This window comes from Equus quagga, chromosome 14 (assembly GCF_021613505.1).
Source record: "Equus quagga isolate Etosha38 chromosome 14, UCLA_HA_Equagga_1.0, whole genome shotgun sequence".
Taxonomy (NCBI): domain Eukaryota; kingdom Metazoa; phylum Chordata; class Mammalia; order Perissodactyla; family Equidae; genus Equus; species Equus quagga.
Genome location: NC_060280.1, coordinates 31,376,516 through 31,401,749, shown reverse-complemented (window position 1 = coordinate 31,401,749; position 25,234 = coordinate 31,376,516). Strand labels below are relative to the sequence as shown.

General features: G+C 57.8%; 1 protein-coding gene across 4 annotated transcripts in view; it reads right to left on the bottom strand.

The window, feature by feature from the left end:
* MYO7A (myosin VIIA) overlaps positions 1-25,234 on the bottom strand; it is an 82,352-nt gene that overhangs the window by 44,623 nt on the left and 12,495 nt on the right. For 3 of the 4 annotated variants that reach the window (XR_006885082.1, XM_046638154.1, XM_046638155.1), the window contains exons 3-15: positions 22,196-22,309; positions 17,548-17,700; positions 10,158-10,342; positions 9,476-9,597; positions 9,240-9,382; positions 8,845-8,958; positions 7,509-7,662; positions 6,362-6,438; positions 5,608-5,727; positions 4,643-4,785; positions 3,477-3,687; positions 2,802-2,937; positions 186-292 (exon numbers count right to left, since the gene is read on the bottom strand). Coding sequence is in view for 3 of the 4 variants with exons in the window: in XM_046638154.1 (XP_046494110.1) it covers positions 186-292; positions 2,802-2,937; positions 3,477-3,687; positions 4,643-4,785; positions 5,608-5,727; positions 6,362-6,438; positions 7,509-7,662; positions 8,845-8,958; positions 9,240-9,382; positions 9,476-9,597; positions 10,158-10,342; positions 17,548-17,700; positions 22,196-22,309 (1,779 nt within the window). In the remaining variant the exon portion in view is untranslated. Of the gene's footprint in view, positions 1-185; positions 293-2,801; positions 2,938-3,476; positions 3,688-4,642; positions 4,786-5,607; positions 5,728-6,361; positions 6,439-7,508; positions 7,663-8,844; positions 8,959-9,239; positions 9,383-9,475; positions 9,598-10,157; positions 10,434-17,547; positions 17,701-22,195; positions 22,310-25,234 lie in introns of those variants that run through there. The other variant, XM_046638156.1, reaches the window with a different exon arrangement.

Here is a 25,234-nt window from a genome sequence, read left to right as displayed (position 1 = left end):
CTGTGACCTGTCATGTGACCCCATCCACAACCCCCAGTCAGTACAAAAGGACCACACGGGAGGATCTTGGAGGCCCCCAAGCCCCCCTCACAGCACAGCAGATGTCCCCTCAGGTGAAGCTGTCGGACACAGACCCGGCTTCTGCGGGCCCCTCCCACCCAATGGAAGCCCCGCCCCCACGTTACCATGGCGACGTCGGCCTGGAAGATCTGCTTGATGAACTTGTTCCTGGAGGAGTGGACCAGCTGGATGATGTCTCCGTGCAAGGTGTCCCGGTTCTTCTCCAGGAAGCCTGGGCAGCGACAGAGAGCAGTCACATCTTGCCGGCTCCGGCAGCCTCCCGCCGACACGACTCAGCCCTGCCCAGATCCGCAATGTCTGAGCCAGGAGGACCCTCAAAATTCACCCAGGCCAACTACACCCATTTTACAGTGGGGGGCACAGAGGCCTGGAGGGAACAGCAGCTTGCCCAAGATCACAGGGAAAGGCAGCGCCAGAGCTGGAACTGGAACGCCGTCTCCCGACCACACAGTCCCCTCTCAGGCCTGGTCAAAGAGAAGGGCAGGAGGTCCCAATCCCCGGAAGGGAGCAAGGCCACCTTCCTGACTGATTCCCCAGTGCCTGAAATGCCAGCCCTGGTCTTTTGAATGAAAGTGCTAGAAACCCTTGTTAAGTAAGTGTGTCACCTGGGAGAGAGCACATGTGGATGCGGTACTAGCTAAGAGTAAAGGAATTCATTTAAAATGCCTCGTGTCTGGACAGTGCCTTGTGTTCTATTTACAAAGACCCCCACAGCACCGCTGCTCACACCTCCCCCTGTGTGTGCAGGACCGGAGGGGATTATCTTCCCCATCCCACAAGGGAGGAAACCGATGCTCAGAGAAGCTAAGCAAGTTGTCTAACAACACACAGCAAGCCACAATAGGCAGTTAAGACTCAAACCGAGGACCCCGGTGCCAGCTCAGGGAGGCTGCCCTGCACCTCACAGACTTTGGAGCTGGGATGGAATTAAGCTCTAATTACAGCTCTGTGACAGACTCACTCTGGGACCCTCGGAAGGTCCCCTTCTGGGCCTCAGCTTCCTCACCTGTCAGATGGGGATGATACTACCCGTAAGCTCTTGCTTGTCTTCAAATCACCTAACGCCACCCACTTCATAAATGAAACGCTGGATTAAAGCAGTACTTTGCAAACCAGGAGATGCTGGTTGAAGTGTTTAAAGCAGCTCAAAACTGGTTAGTTAGCAAGTCATTTCCCTCTCTGGGCCTCAGTTTCCAAATCCATGAAAGTAGATGACCCTTACGTTCCCTCCAGACCTAACATTCTACAGTTTTATAGCTTCGCACAGAGTCCACTCAGTTTCCATTTCTGCATCCTCAGCAGCAGCCTGAAGCCTGGTACGTAACACATCCCAGTGACTGGTGGTTGAACCGAACTGAAGAACACAATCCTCTGTTACTCCAAACGACAGCCCCGTTTGTTTGCCCGACAGTCCTTCAAAGATAACGTTGCCTTCCTCCTCTTTAACAGCGGGGTCAGATCTCACGTCCAGTATTTTAAGGAGGGCTGGCAGCCTTCAGATTCCAGCACGGCTCACTGACACAAGCTACCGCCTTCTGGACCAACGCGACAAGCAAGTCTGAAACCCATGTCTCTTGGCCAGCTTGTTTTGAACTTCCCTGGCCTTCAACTGTGGGTGGGACTCTTTGGGGTTGAGCGGCAGGAGTTAACGCAGACACATCCCACAGCTGCTGCGCCCTCGCCCTCGCCCGAGGCTGAGGCCAGCCACTCACATCCGGTGGGAGGGCGGGGTTGGCAAGGGCGGTCTGCTAACTTTTGACGGTCCCTGTCGGAATTCCAAGTGGGTAAGCCGGACCGTTGTGACCCTCCTCTTCACTTCTACCTTTAAAATGAGCCCGATTGCGTGTCCCAGGAGGAAGAAGGTGCATCCCCTTCAAAGCTCTCACTTGGTCTTGTTGCTGAGAGAACCTTGGTGGTCACCGGGCCGGTTCGAGGCCTGGCTTTGCACCTCATGGGCTATGTCATGGAAGGACAGTTACCCGTCCCTTCTGAGCCTCAGTTTCCCCATGTGTACCAAAGAGCATTGAGCCCACCCAAAAGAATTAAACAAAAGCAGGGACTCCAACAGATGCTTGCGCACCCGTGTTCATGGCAGCACTATACACGACAGCCAAAAGGTGGAAACGACCCAAATATCCATCAATAGATGAATGGATAAATTAAATGTGGTGTGTATATATGTACAATGAAATATTAGCCATAAAAAAGAAGGAAATTCTGCCATGTGCTACAACACGTATGAACCTTGAGCACATTGTGCTAAGTGAAATAAGCCAAATACAAAAGACAAACACTGCATGAATCCACTTATATGAGGTACTCAGAATAATCAAATACGTGGAAATAGAAAATAGAATAAAGGTTACCAGGGGCTAGGAGGTGGGAGGATGGGGAGTTATTGTTTAATGGATGCAGAGCTTCTATTTGGGGTGACGCATAGGCTCTGGGAATGGATAACGGTGATTGGCGCACAATATTGTGAAGGCACTTAATGCCACTGAACCGTAGACTTAAAAACTGCTAAAGTGGTAAATTTTACATTACATATATTTTACCACAATTTTTAAAAATCTCTTAAAAAAATTAAAAAGAGCCCTGAGCCCAGTGTTCCCTAAGGCCCCTTCCCTCTTTGCATTCCAGGCCCCTGGCGTCTCAGTCCTGGGCTGGAGGAGGCAGGGAGGGCCCAGACCGAGAGAGACAGTGGCCGACAGCGCCCATACCTTGGCTCTCATAGTAGACGACGCCTGCGAAGTGGATGATCCCAAACTGCGTCTCATGGTTGTTCTTGGGGGGAACGTAGTTCGAGTTGAGTTTGTGCTGGGAGTTCAACTTGTGCAACATGGTGGTGTCCGTGCCCTGTGGGGACCGAGGGGCCGCTGTGGAGCCGCCCTCTCCTCCCCACCCCCCTCCACCAGGCCGCGCTGCCTTTCCTGCCCCACGTCTTTGCACCCCATCTTTTGTCTTTCTTAAAAGCTTCCCCTCCCTTTATTTATACCCCACACAGTAGCTCTGTGGACCCCACTTCCCCATCTGTTAAGTGGGTGAACCACAACTACACCACCTTGATAGTATATTCCAGTTTAGAAAATCTATTTCCCATGATTAAAATTGATTAAAATCCTGGGAGTCCCTCTCTGACTCCGAGACATATTCCGTGTCTGCAGCACCTACTCTGTGCCGGCTGAGTGCTCAGATCTTCATCCTTTGGTCCAGTACCCAGGGGACTGTAGGTGACCCCCAAATGCCAGATGAACGCACTTGAGTTGGCCCCAGAGCCACCCTGAGAGATGGGTGTCATTGTCCCATTTTACAGATGAGGAAAGCTGGGGCTCGGAGTGCGCAGGGGAGCTGTCTGCCCGCGGCCAGCAGGGGACCCCGCCCTGTGGCAGGCCCACCTTGGGGAACTTGCTCTCCTCGTCGATGAGGGAGATGATGTTCATGGGCTTGTTGGCGATCATGTCCAGGGCGTCCTGGTTGTCGGTGAACTCGATGTGCAGCCAGTCGATGCTCTCCAGGTCGTACTCCTCCTGCTCCAGCTTGAACACGTGCCGCACAAAGAACTGCTGCAGGTGCTCGTTGGCGAAGTTGATGCAGAGCTGCTCGAAGCTGCAGGGCCCCGGGGCACGGGGGACACGGGGGCGGGGAGGGGGGGTGTGGTTCAGGCCTTGCTCCACCGCTCAGGGGCCCGGCTCTGCTCCACATGCAGCGTGCCCTTGGCCATACTGTTCCCATCATGGAATCTCCAACCTCTGAGCCAGGGCGGCATCGTCAACTCCAACCCCCTCCACGTTCAGAAGAGGACACCGAGGCCCAGCCAGGGCAAAGCACTTGCCCGAGGTCACCCAGTGAGTCAGAAGGAGAGTTGAGGCTAGAACCCTTTTTCCCTGCATGACCAGGCCCTGTGAGAGGGCTGACGGGTGGGCACCAAACCCCTGACAGAGCCCCTGGGATGGGAAGAGCCAGGGCGCGGGGAAGGTGGGCCAAAAGAGAGACCCAAAGTGCCCGGACGTGGGAAGGGGGCTGATGAGATTTGGCAAGCAGAGCCTTGACTGACAGCTGACATCTATGAGCCGCCGACTGAGCGTGCTCGCAGGTGACACTTGGTGTATTCAGTGTGGGGGCTTTGAGACGTCACACATTGCAGGAATTGAATTATTGAAGTGACTTTCCAGGAGTCACGCAGCTAGGAGGTGGGGCAGAGTGGGCTGCTCCATCCGTCAGCCCCTCACATGGCCCCCAAGGGGTGCAGGACCCCAAGCGTGGCCCATCTCAAGCTTGGCTCAAGCCCGGCCTCGCGTGCTTCAAGGCCCCTTGCAGCTTGGACACCGGCCAGATCAGCGGTGGGGCCTGGCGTGTAGAGCATCCCCACCACCCTTGCTGGCCCCAGCTGACCCCGGGCACTGGTGGGGATGGGGCCCACCGGGACGACTGAAGTCAAATTTTCCAACGGCCCGCCAGAATGTGCTTGGAGCCAACGAAACATGGTTTAAAGGGAGATGTGACAGTTCTCAGGCCCATGTTGTAGAAGAAAATCCCCACAGGGCAGACCCCCAGGTGGTACCTGTTCACAGCAAAGTTCTCAAACCCAAAGATGTCCAGGAGCCCGATGGACCGGCGAGAGTTCTTCACTTCCTGGGAGGGCGGCTTGTAAATCGCTGCGTTGATCTTGTCCACGATCCACACGAAGAGGCGCCCGTAAATGCCCTGAGCAGAGGGCCGGCCACATCAGCCGCTGGGCCGGCCGCACCTCCCGGGGAGACAGGTCAGGCTCTGGGCCCTTGGCAGCCCCACTCAAGCTTCTTCCATGGAACAGCATGCCGTTTGCAACCCCCAAGCCTTTACTCAAGCTGTTCCCTCTGCCGGGAGCACCCTTCCTGCTGGAACAATGCCTCCTCGTTTGTCAAAGCTCTGCTGAGACACCAGCTCTGCCGGGAAACCTTCCCTGACCTTGCCGGTTGGGAAGGAGCTTCCTGTGTTTGGGCTTCCATCTCTCATCCATCTCTGTCTGTCCCATCAGCTCTGGGTATCTCAAGGGTCCCAGAGCCCAGCACAGACCCGGTGAAGGGGAGGCGCTCAATGAATGGCAAAGGTGGGAACAGGAAGGACTGGGGACCCTCCCCACCCAATCCACATCCTCTGCGGTGTCTTCTTTGGAGACACCAGAGAGGGTGTCCCCTGGGCTGGGAATAGCAGAGCAGACCGAGTGCCCAACGAATATGATCCCACATGAGGCCCAAGGGGCTGGAGATCAAAGCAGGCCAGGGGTGGAAGGCTAGAGGGGACCAGAGCTGGCACGGCCCCTGGAGAGCACAACACCCAGCCCCTTGTGGGACGAATGTGGCTCAGGGGAAGACAGACTCTTGCCGAGGCCACAGAGAGAGCCAGTGGCCGGAGTCTGGACCCAAGGCCACTTTGGGGTCAAGGCCCCCATGTCCTTCCAGCTCTATGGAATCTGAGGGTCCTGAGCATCAACACCCCAACCTCCCGAGGGGCAGGGGAGCCGGCGGCCGCTTCACCATGGCCCACCTTGACGAAGGCGTCTCGCACGTCCAGCGCCTGCTCCCTGCTGAGCGGGGTGGACACCGTCTCCCCCCGGGTGATGAGGGTGCGGCTGGTCAGGCAGGTCATCAGGTCTGGAGGGTTCACCTGGTGGGGTGACCTCAGGCGCTCACCCAGCCGCCCGCCAGCCCGGCCCTCCCTCTGCCCACACCTCCACCTCGCTCCTGCCTTCCAGCCAGGCTGTGCTCAGGCTGTTCCCTTCACTGAGAAGGCCCTTCCCCATGGCCCCAAAGCCAAATCCTCCCACCGATGATCAAATCCCGCGAAAACGCTGCCTGGAAGGAGCGGCTCTTTCGTCGACAGCACCCCCCCACCTCCCCACCCCCCGCCAGCGGGTCGCCTGTCCCTCCTGGCTCTGACTTCGGCTTTATTCATCCCAGTTTTCCAACCCAGGGCGGAACCTAGTAAGCGTTTGCTAAAAGACTGACAGACTGACGTCCTCAGGGCCCCAGCCCAGGGCCCCCATGCCCCTGCCACCCCCAAGGGCCGCCGGGCTGGGACGGGCTGTGAGACGCGCAGGCTCCGGCTCCACTCCTCCGCTGGGACCGGGTCCAGCACAGACCCTGCACACAGTTGGTTCTCAATATGGAACTTCCGGAACTCTCTGGGCAGAGGGCCCCAGCCCCCCAGTCCCTACTTGCCCAGCTCCCCGAGCCTGAAGTCAGACCTGTCCCTCTGAGATAAACAGAGCAGCTGCAGGGACAGGAGGCCAAACACTGACCTCGAGCAGGGACGCGGCTGTGGCCAGGCACGGGGAGAAGAGGACCTCGCAGGCATCCAGGTTTTCAAACGTGCGGGCTGTTGGCAGCAAGAAGGCGCAGTGTCAGGATGGCGGGCACCGTGGGGACCAGGGGCCCGGCTCGGAGGCCCAGGTTGCCAGGCCTGTTCTCAGGGGCCTCCCCATCACAGAGGGCAGCAGCACTGTGAGTACATGCCTCTCTGGGTCAATATGTTTGATGTATGTTCTCACCATGAGCTACGGGCACCATGAGTGTGGGAACTGTGGACACCAGCACCTGGCTCCACGCCTGGCATCTGAGGAGCAGACACTGGCAGCCACACTCCTCTCCCCCAACCTCCACTCCCCAGAGCTCTCAGTGGCTCCTATGAGACAGGCTTCGTGGACTTGCCTAGCTCAGTGCTTGATACTGCCTGCCCTTCCCCACAGATGCCCTGCTCTTTCAGGCCTCAGGACCTTTGCACAAACTTTTCCTTCAGCCTAATGCATCCTTTCTCCATGTCTCTTAATCTTTCAAGACTCACTAGACTGTGAGCTCCTTAAGAGCTGGGATGACTCATTCATTCACAGAGCAAACTTCCCCAGAGGGACAGTTTTGACTTCAGGGTTAGGTCTTACTCTGTCTAGGGACCAGGCTGGGTACCAAGAGCAAGAGCAGAGTGGGACTTGGTGCCTGCCTCAGAGGACCCACCTCCTAGCCCAGTACATAGTAGGTGCCCAGGGAGTGTTAGATGAGTGAACATGTTCCCTTCCCTAGCCTTCCCCCTTTTCTGAATATGGCGGCTCGGTCACTCACACTTTAGTATGAATTAGTTCAAAGATCTACCCTCTCTCCAAGACATCTGACCTTAAAGAAGAAACCAAATTCAGAAGGGGTCTTAAAGGGCCCATAATCAACCCCCATATACTTTATCTGTACATCCCTATGGTGGAATTTCAGCACAGTGAAACCACCCCTGAGGCTAGCAGACCTGTTCAAATCTACCCACAGGTGAATTGACCCCAGCTTCCATCCCAAAGAGGGTACATGCTGGGACAGAAACTGAGCCACCGACACCCCACGGACAGCTGGGTGTCGTGCTGCCCTTGGATCCAGTGCAGGCTTGGGGGAACCACTCAGGCCCCTCACCCTCATACTGCAGGTTGCCCAGGTGCAGGATGGCGGCCAGGAGCTTCGAGATCTCCCAGTTCTCTGTGTCGGTGAACATGAGCACCTTCATAGCCGAGCGGATGTTGGCGTACTCCTGGCTGTCCTCCCGGCCCTCACAGGTTATGCAGTTCCCCTGGTGGACAGGGGCACAGTGGGTGCAGGAGGCGTCAGGGAGGCCATGGGGGCCCCCAGAGAGGCAGTGCCTGGGCTGAAGGACCCTCTGCCAGGCCAGCCCCGGGCCCCGGGCACCGACCTCGCCCAGTAAGCACCAGGACTCCTCTGGAAATCTAGAAAGCTCCTGCCTGGGCTTCTCAAGAACACACTTCCCATCTCTGGGGACCCCGATGCCCCTTCCTCTCATGAGCGAGAGGAGCCGGGTCACTGATGCCAAGCCTGCCCGTCACCCTGCCAGGCAGTCACAGCACCAAGGTCCTCCCATGCTCCCCCGCCCCACGGACACTGCACTCAGGGACTGAGCCCTCACCGGGGGCAGCCTGGTGTGGAAGGAGGAGGGGGAAGTGTAGACACTCGGAGCGTCGACAGGAGTCTGTCCACTGTGTGTGCCTATGAGACCTGTGGTGTGTGCGTGTATATGTGTTCAAGTGTGTCAGCCAGCCACAGGGAGTGCCACGTCACACACACACACCCCTTTGTTGTCCCACATCCCTCAGGTGCCGTAGCCCACACTTGTGTCCATGTGGCCTGGCCCAGCTCCAGGCAAACAGGCACGGGCTCTCCCCACAGCTTAGGAAGCTGCTGCCCCCAACACAGCCTGCTGTGCGCATGGTCCCCCACTGGTGCAGGAGGCAGCGACGGCCCCAGGGCCCACTTCTCCTTGGTGGCCTGACAGCAGCAAGAGGCTGGCCCCTGGGCCCTGAGACCAGTGAGCCCTCGAGGCTGAAGCCGCAGCAGCCTGCGCCCTACAACCCTGGGGGCCTGGCTGAGCAACCAGTCTTCACGTCCTCAACGACTGAACTAACACCGCGAACGTGTGCGGGCAGGTTCATGTGTGTGTCCATGGGGGCACATGTGTGTCTATGGGTCCCTGCATCTGGGAGGACTACACCCGTTTAGGAATATGCATCTACGGTGAGAAATTATCTAGATGCTTGTGCAAGCAGGTGCGTGCTTGCAAGTAGGGGACAGGCCCTACCGCATATACAGGCCCAGGGCAGCCTGGGCAGGTCAGGGGACAGGTGAAAGCCCACAGGGAAGTTCCCACCCCCCCAGGCCTGGAGCTGGGGAGAGGCTGGGTGGGTGCCCCCACCTCGCTGGGATGGGCGTCCCCTCCCCAGGTGCCCCACTTGGGCCTCACCATGGCCAAGTAGTTATAGTCGGAGGCCCCGCCCAGGCCCAGCTTCCTCTTCTGCTCCTCGCTCATGCCTTCCAGCATGCAGTAGAACACGTGGTAATTCCGTTCATCTGGGGCCTGAAGAGGTGGTCGCGAGGTGTCAGGAGGACGGGGGAAGGCCATTAGGAACCAGACAGGTCCACGTGGGAGGGGAGACAGCAAACGTGGTTTATTTACTATGTCAACCAGTGGTTTCATGAACGAGCCCCAGGGTAGGGGTCCTGGTGGGACTGCAGGCACTGAGGCCAGCAGGCAGCCAGCTGCAGAGGGACAAGCGGGCTGTGCAACCCATGTGTCCCAGCCACCCAGAGGCTAAGGGTCCTGTGCCGGGACAGCCCTGCCCCGGGGCTCAGGCCCACCTGGCGACAGACGCGTGACTTCTCCAGCAGGTACTGCTCAATCTTGGCGCCCTCGATGGCGCCCCGCTTGTTGAAGTGGATGTCGATGTACTTCCCAAAGCGGCTGGAGTTGTCGTTGCGGATGGTCTTGGCATTCCCGAACGCTGCGGGGTCACGAGAGGCTCACAGGCGAGGTCAGCCCCTCCCCTCGCCCTCCACCCTGGCGCCCAGCCACCCCCTGAGAGCCCCAGGCCTACCTTCCAGGATGGGGGTGGCCTCCAGCACCTGCTGCTCGATCCACGAGTGCTGCCCGCTGATGGCTGCCAGGAACTGCAGGATCAGCTTCGTGCTCTCTGTCTTCCCTGCCCCAGACTCCCCACTGCAGAGGAGGCCCAGGGAGAGGCAGGACGTGTCACAGCCCCCCGCCCCCCCCCCCCCCCCCCCAAACTCCCCATCTGTAAAATGGGCTGACAGTAAGGACCTTCCAGGGCTAGGGGAGGGCTAAAGGAGCTCAGTGCTCTGCCACATCCAAGGGTTACTTTCCTTCTCCTTCATTCAGACACTCACACCCCTCCATCCTTTCTTGCCATAGAGCATGCACCTGTTAGACATTCCATCAATGCTTTGTCCTTATACCCTCTGCCCAAGAGAGAACAGGAGCCTGAGATTTCAAGTGATCATAGTTTAATAGGAGCCAGCAGTAAACAAAGCTGGACTCAAAAGCTAACATGAGCTTTGGTGGCATTAATAGAGATATAAGACTTGGGAAAGAGGAGGTGATTCTCTACATTAGGATGCAGCACAGAGTACATACGGTCTGGTTCTTGAGCTTCACGGCATTTCTGACTGTATAGGCAATCCCCAGAGGCATTAGTGGGGCTCAGAGCTGGAGATCTGGGTGCTAAGCCTGGAGTGCCACGCTGGTACTGGGCCACCCACCTGATGATGCAGCACTGGTCTCGGCTGTTGCGTTTCATGTTGAAATAGCAATTGTCAGCGATAGCAAAGATGTGGGGGGGCATCTCCCCAATCTTCTTGTTGGTATACTGGCGGATGTGCTCTGGCGAGTAGATGGAGAGCAGCTGGTAGGGGTTCACGGCCACCAGGATAGAGCCCGTGTATGTCTGCGGGCAACAAAGGACAGGGAGCTCACCACTTCCCATGTGGGCGGCTCTGCCTCTAGAAAGCTCTCCAGCTCTGCGCTGCTCCATCCTTCTGGAAGGGAGAGCACTGGCTTTAGAGTCACACAGACCTGGGGTCAGAATCCTGCCTCCCTATGAGCTGGGGGTGGTACCTTCAGACTAGCATTGGGTCTGGCTCGGAGCAGGTGCTCAGTGACGTTTGATGAAGCGAGGAGGGAACGGGGAGAGGAGGGAGGGGCTCTAAGCCTCCATAGCCTTACCTTTATCTGTAAAATGGGCAGAATATAACTGTGTGTGAAAATTCATGGAAATAGTGGACTGTGGAATTCACAGCACATGTACTCCTCCAGTACTGGCTCCGCCCTTGCCTCCAAGGCCTGCATCCCAAACTTTTGGAGTGAAATCCATAAACTGGACCATTTCAGAGTGGAGGCTGGGCTGGGGAGAGGGGAGGGGAAGCCACAAAGAGCTGAAGGGGCCAGGTGTGTGGTTTGGGGGCTGGGTGGGCCCCAGTTTCGGCAGGACTGCTTCAGGGCAGAGGAGCCCGTGCTCTGAGTGACATGGTACCCCCAGCCGTCCTGGGTAGCGCAGGTGCGGGGGCCAGGTGCACCTCAGAGAGCCTTCTGGGGGGCTTTCTCTCCTTGGGCTCCTTTCTCAGTGCGTAGATTGACTACCTGTGTGCAACACGTCCTGCTGTGGGCCTAGGGCCCTGCCACACAGGGGACAGCATGGCCTGGCCCTTCTACCGCCAGGGTGGAATGAGGCACTCAGAATGCTCCCTCCTCCCAACCCTCCCCACCTCTGCTTGAAAAGGTCAGGCCCAGCCCATAACTGGTGATGGATGTATTGACCTCTGGGCCTGGAGAGGCTGAAGGAAGATGTGAAGGCACAGGGGAGGTGACAGCCCCGCCCACCTCGTCCAGCCCAGGGCTCAGCGCATCACACCAGACCACAACTGTGCCCCAGCAGCCTCAGCCCAAGGTGGCCATGCAGGGAAGGCACTGTGCCACACGGCCTGCCAGGGAAACGCCCACCCCAGGCCAGGTGGCCACACAAAGCAGCCCTGGGCACCTGAGACCCAGGCTCCAGTCCTGGCTCTGCCCTCCCTGGGCCAGGAGACCTGGCCAGACCGCCCTCCCCTGGGCCCCAGAGGACTCTCCTCTCCCATCTAAGCAGCCCACGCCAGAAGCAGCTCAGCCTCGCCATGCTGACCGACTGACCATGCGCAAGAGCCCAAGCGGGAAGAGACGGGGCGGGCTGGGGAGAGAGGCTAGGGGGAGCGGCCAGGCCGAGCACATGGCCAGAGCTGGGCCACACTCACCCGCCCTCCACAGTTGGTCTGAGGTTGGAAAGTCGGGGGCAGGAGAGAAGGGAGCTAGTCAGTGGGTAAGTGGGGCATAAGGGCCTTCTCCACCAATGACAGCCCACATGGCCCAGGGCTGGGCTAACTCCTCCAAGCAGAACCCAGTGACCTCCCGCCCCAGGACACCTCAGCCACCATCCCCTCCAGCCCGGCCCTGCCTAGCTGTGGGAGCAGCGAGACTCTGGTCCCCAGGTGGGGGAGTCAGCCACAATGAGCATCCCTCTGGCGGATCACTTTGCTGCTCTAAGCCTCAGTTTCCTCATCTGGAAAAGGGGGGTGCAGTTAACACCCACCTCCCAGGGCTGTTGTAAAGACCAAAGGGCGTAACCTTTGACAGCTGCCTGGTACAGACTGGCTGTCCTTAAGTGCCACCTTCCTTTCTTCCTGATACTTCCTCAATAATGTGATCCTCCACCTTCTGGCCCGTGATCACACAGCATGAGGCTGGCTCCGTACAGTCGTTCGAGAATCCTTCACTGAGACACCCGGGGAGGATGGAGGACAGGGAGGGAAAGCCCGGGGATGTGGGAGCTCAGAGGAGGCCCGTGGGTTCCTCGAGGTGGGAGGGGTGGGAGCCGGGAGCAGAGGGCTGTCGGTGGGAATCAAGCACAGAGGCGTGAAAGGGCGTGCCATTTGGGAGGTCTGCTGGAGAAAGGTCACCCTGGCAGCCGTGGGAGGATGAATAGCAGCTGCGGAGGCTGGAGCCCGGGACGCTGTTTCAGACCTAATGAACCAGGCAATGGGGGAGTCAGAGCCAGACAGAGGTGGCCTGAGCACAGGGCGGGGGCAGTGCCAGAGAGAGTGAAGTGTGCACTGGGACACCACGAGAAGCCCTCCTGGGGCTGGACCTGGACCCTCTTGTCCCACCCACAGCTTCCACGGCCCTCTCCATCTGCCCACAGCCCAGGGGGCCCTCCTGAGCCCCAGGCCCCTCAGCGCCCTGCCTCCTGGAAGTCCCACTTGATGTCCACCAGCTGTCCAGCCCAGAGCTCGCCCTCCCCTCCAACCCTGCTCCTTCTCAGCCTCCCGTCTCCACCAACAGTGCCGCCACTATCCTTCACCCAAGGCGAGACTTTGAAGGCCCCTCGATGCCTCTCTCTCCTTCACACCAGCCCAGCTCTCTCCATTGGCACGACCACCTCCCTGGCCAGGCACCTCGCCTCTGGGCTCCTGGCTTCCCCACTACCCCCTACGATGTATCCTCCACTGGGAGCCAGGGTCAGCTTTTAAAGAACCTGCCCATGTCATGCCCCTGCTGAAAACCCTCAGGTGGCTTCTCATGGCCTCAGGACAAAGTCCATATCCTTTCCCTTCCCACAAGACCCCAAGCCCTGAGCCCCAGCCCTGGCCCCGCCAGCCACAGCCCACAGCCAGAGGCTCCCTCCACATTCAATCTTCAGCTAAAGGCACCACACTCCACCGCCTGCCTGTGCACCAGATACCTTCCGCTCATCCTTCAGGTCCAAGCTGGGATGACCCCCCTGCAGGAAGCCGGGCACCCTCCTGTGTGATCCGTCACAGCCCGTTTCAAAATAACTGATAAGAACGCGGCCTCTTCCTTCGGGGAGGGGACCGTCCCCAGCAGAAGGGCAAGGTCACCGCAGCTGCCCGGAAGGCAGGACTTGGCAGCTTCCCCCCCGCACTGTGAGGTGTGGTCATGTCCCCCCTTCCCAGATGGGAGAGATGAGCCTCCGAGAAGGGGAGGGACTTGCCAAGTTCACACAGCAGATAAGCGGGGAGTGAGAGGAAGTAGGGACCCTGGCACCAGAGCCCCAGCTCGCCTCCCCAACTGGGCTTCCCCAAATCCAAGGAATGCACCTGTGGGACTGCTGAGCTGGCCATCAGGGGAGTGGAGGAAGCAAGGAGCTTGGCCACTGCTGACAGTGAGACCAAGGCCCCTCCTGCCCCGCTGTGGGCCTCAGTGCTGTCCATCCCTCAGGGCTCTCGGCACTGCCCCCTGAGCCCTCCTGCCCTCTCTCTCCAAGGGCCCACGTCAGCAGAGTGTTAATGCCCAGCTGCCCAGCACAGGCCTCCTGCTCAAGTCTCCAGTAATAAAACCTGCCCTGCAGGGCCAGGGGCTGGGGCCGGGGAGGATAAGGACTATTTCTAAGCCAAGGACACAGCACACAGGTCCCTAGGGGCCCCCAAGTGCCCAGGTGGAGATGAGAGGGCCTCTCTGGCGCCAGAGACATGCCCCAGGAGATGTGGCAGGAATAGCTCTACTTCCTCCAGGAAGGCCCCCAGGCCTGCTAGCCCCAGGGCCTCCCCCTTAGCGGGCCATAGAGACCAAGACACACATCCCGGGACACACACAGCTTCCCAGAGTCACAGAGGTGCCCACCCAAGAAGTCTCCCCATTGTGCCAGAGGGGAGGCTGAGCCCAGAGAGGGGCAGGGACTCCCCAAAGGCCACATGCCAAGACCTGGACCCAGGCCTCCTACCTCCCAGACCAGGGCTCCAGCCTCTGTTCTGCATTGAGGAGCTCAGGTCCCCAGCAGCCCTGCCACCTGTTCCCCGCAGGACCCAGGGACAGCCCCCGAGACCACCCAGTAGAGGTTGCTAGGTGTCCTCTGTGGGCTTTCCCCAATTTCAGGTGCACAGGGCTGATGTATGGCCCTGGGCTGCTGTCCCTCAGGCTCCTGGGGGCAGGCCAGCCGGAGCAGGCAGGCCCAGGGCAGACAGTCAGGGACAGAGCGTCCGCCCAGCCCACGGCTGGGAGCAGCACAGCAATCTGAGGAAATCCTGGACATATGGCCTGTGCCCAGGGTAACCCAAGCCGAGAAGTGACGAGGGGCTGCCGTGGTTAGGGACAGAGATGGTTTCTGGGTGGGACAATGGCCCGGCCGCTTCTTCAAAGCCCGGCTCTAACCCTCCTTCACCTCCTCAGTCACAGAAGTGGGGAGCCGGCAAATGGAGGAGACCTCCCAGAACCCCACAGGTCTGGAGCCCGGCTCCCCAGATCAACCGACACCCAGATTCTTAGGCACACGGACTATCCACGCTGCGGCGCTCCCAGGGCCGCGGCTTGGTTTCCCAACCCTGAGGCCCCGAACAAGAAGGCAGCAGAGACCCCTCTTCACGGCTGCATCCCCTGTCCCCTCCCGTCTCCTTTCCCTCATCCGGAAAAGCGGCAGAAAGGTTACTGGAGAAACTCCTAATGAGGCAAATGGTGCAGATCTCGAGGTTTCCTGGAGAATCCAGACAGCTCTGGAAGTCTTTTCTTGGATCCCCTGGTTGGCCTACTCAAGGACCCAACGTCCAGGCTGATTTCTCTGCTAGCTGCCAGCTCACCAGTCTACGCCCCCAACGCCACAAGCAGGGTTCCCTGAGCCTGGACCGTCTGAGGTTTTTTCCTCCCTCTCCCCATGAATCCTGTTTGCCTCTCCTCCTTGATTCAAGCGACCAATCGACTCCCCACATGTGAGGAACCAGTTTGCCTGCAAAATCACTAACCTGCACGCAAAATAACCAAGTACATGCCTCTGAGTTATCCTTAGACATGGTCTGCGGGGTCCCGGTGGAGACAGCTCCTGTCTCACTCAGCTCCTCCCTGGGAGGGGCCCTCGGCCTCCTCCTGACAGGAGGCTGGCTCAGGACATCAGCTTTGGCAGTGGCCTTCCTGGGCAGGCAGGAGGGGGGCTCCCTGCTGACTTCCAGACCCGAGTTTCAGACTCAGCCGGGGCGTGGGTGAGCAGCCATGGCGAGCCCCAGGACCCTCCTGTGTCCACCTGCCAAGGAGGGCACCACCAAGAACCGGGGTGCAGACACCAGTGGCTCCCCATGGGGTACTCAGGCCTGGGCTGGACTTCTAGTCCCAACTTGCTAGCTCAGTGACGCTCCTCACGTCTGGAGCTGCCATCCGTGCCCTGCCCCTCTCTGGGTGAGGGACAGAGTGAGAGGGCCTAAGGGGCCCTGCCCGCTCCACCTATGTGATGGACAGTCGTCAAGGACTGGAGCACAGCCTCTCCCTGGGAGCCCAAAGCCACAGAGGGACCCAGAGTGGGGAGGGTGTGGAGGGCCTCCTGGCAGCTGAGGGGCCACAATGCCAGGGCTTCTGAGGGGATGGACACTGGCCCTGAGAGTTCATTCCTGTGATTCCTCAGGGACAAGCCCCGGGCTCCCTCAGACTTTTCCAGCCCTGTTTCCCTGGCTTTCCCCCTTCGTGGTCCAGACAACCGGAGTGACACTGTGCTCCTCACTCGCCTGGCATGGTCTTGCCTCTGGCCCTCTATTCCTGTGTGCCCCTTCCTGAAGGCCATCTCTACCGGCCACCCTCACCCAGCTCCAGGAGCCCTGCTGCTCTCCCCGAGCTGGGAGTGACACCTCGCTCCTGTAGACCCCTCGGAATCCACTCTGCACTTCTCTGGGGCACTTATCACCCCACAGCTCCCGAACATGCCCTCCACACCAGCCTGCTCAGGGCCTGGGGAGCTGCCTCGGGACCCCCATCCCCCACCCCCTGCTTTCTCCTTGTTGTGGCACATTCATGGTTTCCTTCACCCCTGAGCTGCTTGAGGGAGGGTCTGGGTCAGAGTTGTGCAGGGACTCCAGTGCACAGCTCTGTGCCTGGCTAAACCTTGTGGAGACTCAGTTTCCCTCTCTGTAAAATGGGACTATGGGACGAGATCAGTTCTCAGAGTGTGATCCAAATACCCCTGAGGGTCCCCAAGACCCATTCAAGAAGTCTGCAAGGTCTTTTCTTTTCCACCTCCGTATCTGTGAGTCCAGATTTTCTTCATACGCTTCAACCAAAACAACATCACTTCAGGGGGGGAGGGCGAAGGGGTAAAGGGGCACCTACATATGGGGACAGACGAAAACTAGACTTTTGGTGGTGAAAGCAATGCAGTCTATACAGAAGCCAAAATATAATGATATACCCCTGAAATTTACATAATGTTATAAACCAATGTGACCTCAATTAAAAAAACCTCAGATTGGATGTGAAGTAGGTACGAGAATCCAGTCGTTTTCCATTAAGCCAGATATTAAAGATATTTGAAAAAATTGTAAAGCGATGACACTCTCCTCACTATTTTTTTATTTTGGCAAATATAGTTATTTTTCAGAAAAATATGTCATTTATGTTATCCCGTAATGGATTTTTCATGGTTATTTTTAAATGAATTAATAATTTTTAAAAATTTCCTCAGTTTTAATTTCTAATACTGTAAATTTCAATGGCTATAACCCACATAAACAAAAGCTCTTTGGGGTCCTCAATAATTTCTAAGAGTATAAGGGTTCCTGAGGCCAAAAAGTGTGAGAACCTCTAGTCTAAATGATCTCCGTGGGTCCTTCTTGCTCTGACGGTCTCTGAGGCCACCTCTTGAGATCAGCTTGGGATGCGGCTGAGTGAAACCGTCTTTATTTGTCCTCTTGAGTTTCAAGGTGGAGGAGTGTCGGGTGTGTGTATGACTGGTTCTAACATCAAGGTTTTGGGGGATCAAGGAACATGTGCCCTCCTTCATGCAAGATACAGACTCCTGACCTATCCTCTCTTGACCTTGAGGACCGATGGCAGGTGGTGACCCCACAGCAAACCAGGGAAGGGTAGCAGTTCCCCCGTCCCTGGGCAAAGCAGCGACTGCCCTGGTCTCCCAGCAGTTTCAAGCCTACAGAAGCACATGAACCTGTGGTACAAACCTCCTCCTTTCCGAGCCACAGACCACACAAGCCACAGCCCAAAAGAGAGGATGAGCCAGCCTGATCGGCTGCACGCAGATAAGTCCCTGGCGCCCCATGGCCCAGCGGACCTGCAGCGTCCGGAGCCTGAGACCCTGGGCGGGGCGGGGCGGGCTGGAGGGGGCGGGGCGGCACTTACGTAGATGAGGTGGTCCCGGTAGCGGATGAGCAGGTTGCGCAGGATGCCGGCCTCATTGAGGTCCCCCAGGCGGATCATGTCCTCCACGCCGTGGACCGACGTGGGGTGCATGGGCTTGATGTGCGTGGCGTTCTGCGGGGAGATCCAGTGCTCCTGCCGGAGGGGGGACGGCGGCTAACGTCAGCTCGCTCTCCTGAGCCAGGCTGTGCGGTGCTCGGGAAGGGGCCCTGGTGGGTCTCTGCGACCCTGGTAAGGGCCTCGTCCTCTCCAGCGGCCAAACACTATCGGTTCCAACAGGTTCGAGTCGATGAGGCTGCTACCGCCCACCCCACACCTGATAGACTTCCTCTTGCGGGGGTTCTCTCTACAGACCTAAGAGGCGGGCAGGGCAGGGACTGTGGCCTCACCTTACGGTTGTCATAAAGGGGATTAGAAAGCGTAATCATTGGACTTAGACTTGACTTCCAATCACGGCACCGCTAAACAAATGCGCAAAAAGTTATTCAGAGAGTGCCAAGAATAAACCAACAGGCATATAGGACGGAGAATCACCTAGGGAGCTACTTTAGGTAAGAGGTCAGGGGTCACTTCTTCGAGGAGGTGACCTTCGAACGATGAAAAAAGAGACCACTGTAAGGTGGGGACAGGGAATTCCACGCCCAGGGAATAGCAAAAGCAAGCCTCTGAGGCGCGCAAAGACTTGGCACCGTCACGGAAAAGCCGGAAGGCAGTGCAGTAGCGGTGGAGACGGAGAGGGGTGGGCGCATTCGGGACAGATTTCACCGGGTTTGTGGATGGATGTGGAGCGGGGTGAACTTCCAGTACGCCGGAGCTGAAGCGGAAACTAGGACGGAGGTTGCCTTCCCGGCCCCCCTGCTCTTCCCTGCAATATTTCCTGCTGCCACAGGGTGGCAGACGGCTGCACGTCTGGGCAACAGCCCTGGCTGGCTCAACAAGCTGGCCAAGCCCGGTCTCCACGGAGGGCTGGAGCCTCCCCTCCCCTACGTGGTCTCCAGCACCTTCTACTCACACCCCCAGCCTCTCAGGAAAGTGAGAGTCTGACTTGTGCTCTGGGGTGTGGCCACAGCCTGAGTCAAACCCCCGCAGCCCTCGTGGACCCCTCCCTGTTGCCAAATGCCAGAACCCTGGGAGACTCAGGACCAGGCAGGAAGCTGACTCATCCTCCAGGCTGGGTTGGGGGCTCCTCTGGGCTCCCACGTTGCCTGGGTCTCCCACTGCAAGGCAGTGGTCACAGTGGGTTGCCATTGTCTGAGGGCAGTTCTGTCTCTGACCTCCCAATTTGCCCCAAGTCTGGGAGGTCAGATTCCATGTCTGCTATACCCCTGGTCCCCGGTTCCTCCTACAGGGCCAGGCACTAATGATGTTGCAGGGGATCTCTGATGAGACAGGTGGCCAGCTGGGGACTACTGGGAACCAGGTCTGAATTAGAAGCAGAGTCCTAGTCATGGAGAGACCCCGGAAGTCCCCTCTTCCAGCCCCCTCACTTCACAGGAGAAAATAGGATCAGAGTAGGGTGGTGGCCTACCCAAGGCCCTCAGACAGGGCCAGCACTGCCGGGGACTCCAGTTTCCCTGGCATTTCCCGGCATCTCTTGGGCCAGGAGCACTTCAATCCAGGTCAGGCCCTCACACAGCCCTCCCCGAGGCATGATAGAGCTGGGTGGTGAGATCAAAGAATGCTCCTGGACTTTCCAATCCCATGTGGAACATTCCACTCTCCCAGGCACCCTATTTCTTGATAAAAGCTGATCCAGTTGGAAAATTCCCTCTGCCTGGTCCGGGCTCCCTGACTTGGTCCTAGGCCCCGGCGTGGGCCAGAGAGGGGAAGACTCCTGGGCAGGCCATCTGCCTTCTCCACTCGATGCCGACCTCTGGTCCCATAATTCTTCCCATCACAGTTCAGCACAGAGTTAAAAGGTGGCTCAGACATGGCGTGACACAGCACTTTGCCTCCCTGAGCCTCCCCAACCTCATCTACGAAATGGGAATTAAAGTAATAGTCCCTTCTTTAGGGGGCTGTTGGGAGGATTAATGAATACAATAAAGGCCAACCTTTGTTTGACTCCTGCAGGTCTACAAAGCGCTGGTGCCTGGTAATTGCTCAACCATGCTGGGTATTTATTACTCTAATGCTGTCTAGCTTTGCAAAGGAGATGCCTGCTACCCATTTCTTCCTCACAACATCCCATAACAGAATTACTGCCCCCCACGTCTTACAGTGAGGAGTCACGCTCCAGAGGTCAAGTGGCTCACCTCATCACATGGCAGAGCCCAGCCTCTCCCCACCCCTTTCCTTCATGGAAGGTCTCCTGGCTGAGGTCAGCACCCCTCAGGTCAACGTCCACAGACACCACTGCACAGACCAAAGTGTAAACAAGGAATGAGGCCTGGCCTGAGGAATGCCAATGAGAGAGCGAGGGAGGGAGGGAGAGAGACAGAGAGAAGGAGGGAGGGAGACAGACAGAGACAAGGAGGGAGGGAGACAGACAGAGAGAGAGAGACAGAGAGAGGGAGGACACAGCCAATTCCAGGGACTGAGGACATATTTAGGAAATTGCTGGCCTGACCCTGAGCTTGGAGAGACAGGGACCACGTGCCCCATAGAGGAAAGGGAGGAGGGGAGCACCTGACAATGAGAACAGCTCAGGCAAAGGGAGAGTGTTAGGATTCCACGGAGGACTGGAACCAGAACCTTTCATTCATTCATTCATTCATTCATTCAGCAAGTCCTTACAGAGAAACTTCTCTGGGCAGACCCTTCGCTGAGCTCTAGGGAACCAGATGTGACTCCCCTGGTTCCCGCCCTCAAGTTGAGGGAGTCTGTAGGAAGACAGGGGTAAGAGATGATGGCCTGGGGGCGGGGGAGGGCATGGGAGTGGGAAAGGCTCCTGAAAGAGGAGGCCAGAAGCCCCGGGCCCAATGCCGCTGAAGCAGACCCAGCCTCCCTAACCTGTTCCTAGCCAGCCAATCACGTCCCTCCCCCCCTCCAGCCCTTACTCTCAGAGCTTTGGTGGGGGCAAGTGGGAAGGGAACTCTGGGATCCGGTGACACCGTTATGGGACACCATCTGACATGCAACATGACCCAGGTGAAACCCAAGCCTGCAGGCAGAGTCCCTGGGCCCCACCCTGGGGGCTCCAGCAGGTCTGTGGTCCTGTGTGTGCTGTCAGCCAAACCTGTGCCCCCTTCTGTGGCTGCAGCCTTGCAGTGGCATCCTAAGGGTCCTAGAACAGGAGCCCCTGGAACAACGGTGCAGGCACTCCAGCTTGAACGCCCAGGGGACAAAAGTGTGGTTAACAGAACCTGAGCCCCAAAGTTGCCACTGAGATACTGGGAGAGGAAACACATGCACGAGGCCAGAGGTGCTGGGTCCTAATCCCAGCACCGTCACTTACTCGCTGTGTGATGAGTCCTGGTGATCCCTCTCTGTGCCTCAGTTTACCCTTGGGGTAACAGTAGCTGCCCTCCCTGCCTTTCACAGATGGTGTAAGGACCCAAAGACAGAATGTAGGTCAAGGGGTTTTGCAAACCCCTTGGGGCGTGTCCTGGGGGGCTGTTATCCTGGATAACAACGATGCCCCTGCCCCCTCCATGTCCAGGACCAGGCCTCCAGGGTCCTTGCCCCCAGCAGACCCTTCTGCTGTAAGCCACTGCACCCTTTTTCTCCCCCATCAGACTAGTAGACTAAGACAGGGACTCGGTCCTGTCTCTAGATGTCCAGCACCAGGAACCACTGAAATTATGGAGGAGCTGAAGCCCTGCATCCCTCATGTCCCTGCTTAGCTGCAACCCCTCTCTCTGCACCACATCTACATGTCCCCATGCCACACGCACACGTGCAATACACATGCACACGTGCAATACACATGCGCATGTGTTCAGCAGCCCCAGGTTCCCCCGGGCCCTCATCAGGACCACCCACTTCCTCCAGGGCAGGACCGTGACTTCAGACCTTTCCTTCCCTCCCCAAGGCCCCACTCTCACTACCTGCCAACTCACACTTCTGTGTCCCTTTCCTTCAGGGCCACAAGAGATAAAGGGTTAATCTCTTGGACTGATTCCATGCCATGCTAAGGTGGAAAATGAATCCAGATGATGCCTTCACCCAAGAGCATGAGACGGTGGGCGTTGCCAGACTAACTCCCACTTTACTGAGGTCTCCTCCATGTGTGAGCTCACTGCGGGTCAACAAGCCTGTGAGAGCATTACTACTATTCCCATTTTACAGAAGAGGAAACTGAGGCTCGGAAGGGAAGGAGCCCTGGCCAAAGTTGCATAGCTAGAAAGAGGGCAGGATGGGATTTGATTCCAGTCTGTCTGACCCCAAAGCACCCCTGTGCCTGAGGAGCTCCCAGCTTAGTGCCACCGCTGCCCCACCGCACACACACACACCTGCCCGCGCAGACACCCTCTCTAATACCAGGCAGAATGGATGGAAGCGCTTGTGGAAATAGAGCAGGGGGAGCGGGGAAAGCTCCATGGAGGACCGGGTCTGAGAGGCAGAAGTGAGGCACAGGCCCCACCTCCATCCCCTTGAAGTAGGTCACTGCGTGGGCCCTCCCCCCGGTTACCTGTCAGCCTGCGTCCTCCCCAAAGCATGGGGACAGGAGAGGCAGGGGACTACTCACATTGCCTTCATCGTCCACCACCTGGATCTGCCCGGAGTCGCAGAGCTTGACCACCGCCCCGATGGGCACATCGAACTCCTGCCCGGATCTCAGGTCCATCCAGACATAGTCCCCCTATGGTGAGAGAGTCCTGGGCCAGGTGAGCAGGGAGCAGATCTGGCACCCCTTCCAGGAAGTCCTGTGCCCACCCTGACCTCTACCAGAGGCTCCAGTGCTGACCACAGGAGAGGGAAGAAAAGGGAGCTCGCACTTGCCGGGTGCTGTCGGGTGCCAGGCCCTGGGCTGGGCACTTAGGCAGGGTCACCAATCCCTCCTCTGTAGTGGCCGTTACTGTCCCCATTTTACAGATGAGTCAGCAGGGGCTCAAGGAGGGGACGAGCCACGAGCACACAGCTGGGCAGCTTCAAACCCAGGCCTGTCCAAAGTGTGGCTCCTGCCACGGCTCTGCACTCCAGCCGTGGACAGCGGACTCATCGAGGTTTAGGCGGAAACGCCAAGCTTCCCCTCTGTCCCAAAGAAGGGGTCCCCACAGGACATCCAAACAGCCTCCGTCACCTCCAGGGTCCACTGTCACACTCATAGTTATGGGTTCCTCACAGGGACACTGCTCTGTGTCGGGCCCTGTGACACAAGCTGACACGGCTCTCAGCCATGCTGTCCCCTGGCTTGTGGGGAGAGCCCAACCTCGAGGGAGAGGGGCATCCTGTCAGCGTCCCCTGCAGCATTTGCCACAGGGCCTGGCTCTCAGCACACGTTCAGTAAGGGCTCAGGGAAGCCAAATCCAAAACCCAGAGTCAGAGAAGTGGACTTAGAACAACCACTTTCAGCAAAGATGCATTCAACAAACATATATTGAGCACCCACTGAGTACAAGGCACTGACTGATCTAAGTGCTGGCGATGGAGCAGTGACCGTGAAGTTTACATTCTAGGCAGGAGGAGACAGAAAACAAACAACTGAGCAAGCAGCTCAACCTGACCTCCCCCCTGAGAGCAGCACGTGCTGTGATGGAAAGAAGCACACCCATGGCAGAGAGTGACTGAGCCGGCCACCTGGGAAGGCCACTCTGTGAAGGAAGTCCCTGAGCTGAGACCTGAAGGGTGAGAAGCAGCCAGACAGGGAAAGAGCAGGGATAGGAATCTGAGCAGAGGGAATGACAAGTGCAAAGGCCCTGAGGCAGGAAGGAACAGCAAGGAGGTCATTGTGGCAGGACCTGATGAGAGAGAGGGGAAGTCAGGGGTGGGCAAGAACCAGGACACACAGATTGTCCTGGAAGTGAAAGTTTGGATGTGATTCTAATACCAATAAGAGTATTCTTTTGGGGTGCTTCCCCAATTCCCCAGGAGGGTAAGCGAACATAGACATCCTGATTCTAACTTACTATCAAGTGGCAGTTAGAAACATAACAGCTTATAAAACTGATTCACAATGAAATAAGCCCATAGGAACGGCCCAGTGGAAACAGCTCTGGGCCATGAGTCAGGAGACTGAGCTCCAGGACCTGGACAAGTGGGTTTGGACAAGTCGCTGACCTCTTTAAGCCTCGGTCTCTACACTCTCGGTGAGTCCCAAGCCCAAGCCATCATTGTTTCAGCCTCCTCCTGCTCCTCTCGGAACCAACTATTCCTCCTGTTCCCATCAGAACCAACTATGCCACTGTGGGCCTTCGCTCCCTGGGAGGTTAGCACATGTTAGAGACATGCCAGCTCCAAACCCAAGCTTTCTCTCAAAAAAAAGAAAAACTAGAGAGCCTCTGGGAGGGGAGAGGCACTCACAAGTTTACTGAGCATCTACTGTGTGCCCAGGGCTACATGGCTGCCCCACAAACTGTCCCGTTGAATACTCACGACTGCTTTAGCCCAGCCCAAGCTGGCTGCCAGCCTCACCCCTGCTCCACTCCAAGGGCCACCTGACACACCCCTGCTCCCCACCTGCGCCCCCCGCCCCCGACCTTTCCATTGAATGGACACCCAACCATCTGTCCAGACCCAGAGCAAATAGCAACTCTTCCCTTCCCACCACCCCCCACCGTCCCCACCTTCCTCTGCCTCCTCCCCACCCCTGAAGAGTTCATTTATTCATTAGCACACATTTGTGGAGAGCCCGCTGTGGGCCAGTCCTGTTCCAGACTCTGGGGACAGACCGGAAGGCAGAGTGCCTAGAGGCAGATGGGGTGAGGATGTGGGGGGCAGCAGGTCGCACAGGGCCCTGTAAGCCATGGACGGGACTTGGACTTTCTTGTAAGTATGACAGGAAGCCACCGGAAGGTTTTAAGAGGAGAATGGCACGATGGATTTCCAGTTTCAAATTTTGACTCGGGCTGCTGGGAAGAGAATGGCTCCACGGCCCCTGGCTTGCCCTGCAGAGCCAGCTCCATGCTGGGTCATCGCCATCGGCGTCCTTCCCCCGCTAGCCTGGGTCTGAGTCTCTCACCTGTGACTCCCCAGAGCCAAACAGAGTCACACACAGAGAAATAGAATCTGCTTCTCCAGGAGGGAGAGGGAGAGAAGGTGTGTGTATGAGGAAATAAACGAGAGAGTGAGTGTGAGTGTGTAAGAGAGGGAGCACGTGACAGAGTGTGCATGAGAGGATGAGCATGTGTCGTGTGTGCGTGTGAGAGAGAAAGAGAGAGACGGACTGACTCCTGGGCCAGGCCGTGACGGGGACGTGGCACCAGCACATTGCTCTGTGCTGGCTTACAACACGCCACACAGGCTGGGTTGTGAGTGAGATGCGTCTCCGTAATGAACTGTTTCACTGACCCCCAGGACAGCCCTTATGCAGAGGACTCTATCTCCACTTCACTTCAGAGAGGTCAAGAAACGTGTCCAAGGTCACACAGCTGTTCTGCAGTAGAGCCAGGAATGAAACCCAAACCCCAAATACCCTGGGCCCAGCCCTGAACCCAGATCTGTGAGCAAACTGGGAAGCCCTGATGGGGTGCCTGGCTGTAAATGGCTCATGGGCCCACAAGGCAAGCTGGAAGCTTCAGCTGTGGGCAGCTGGAGGGCAGGGGTCTCTCTGAGCCACCTGTATCCC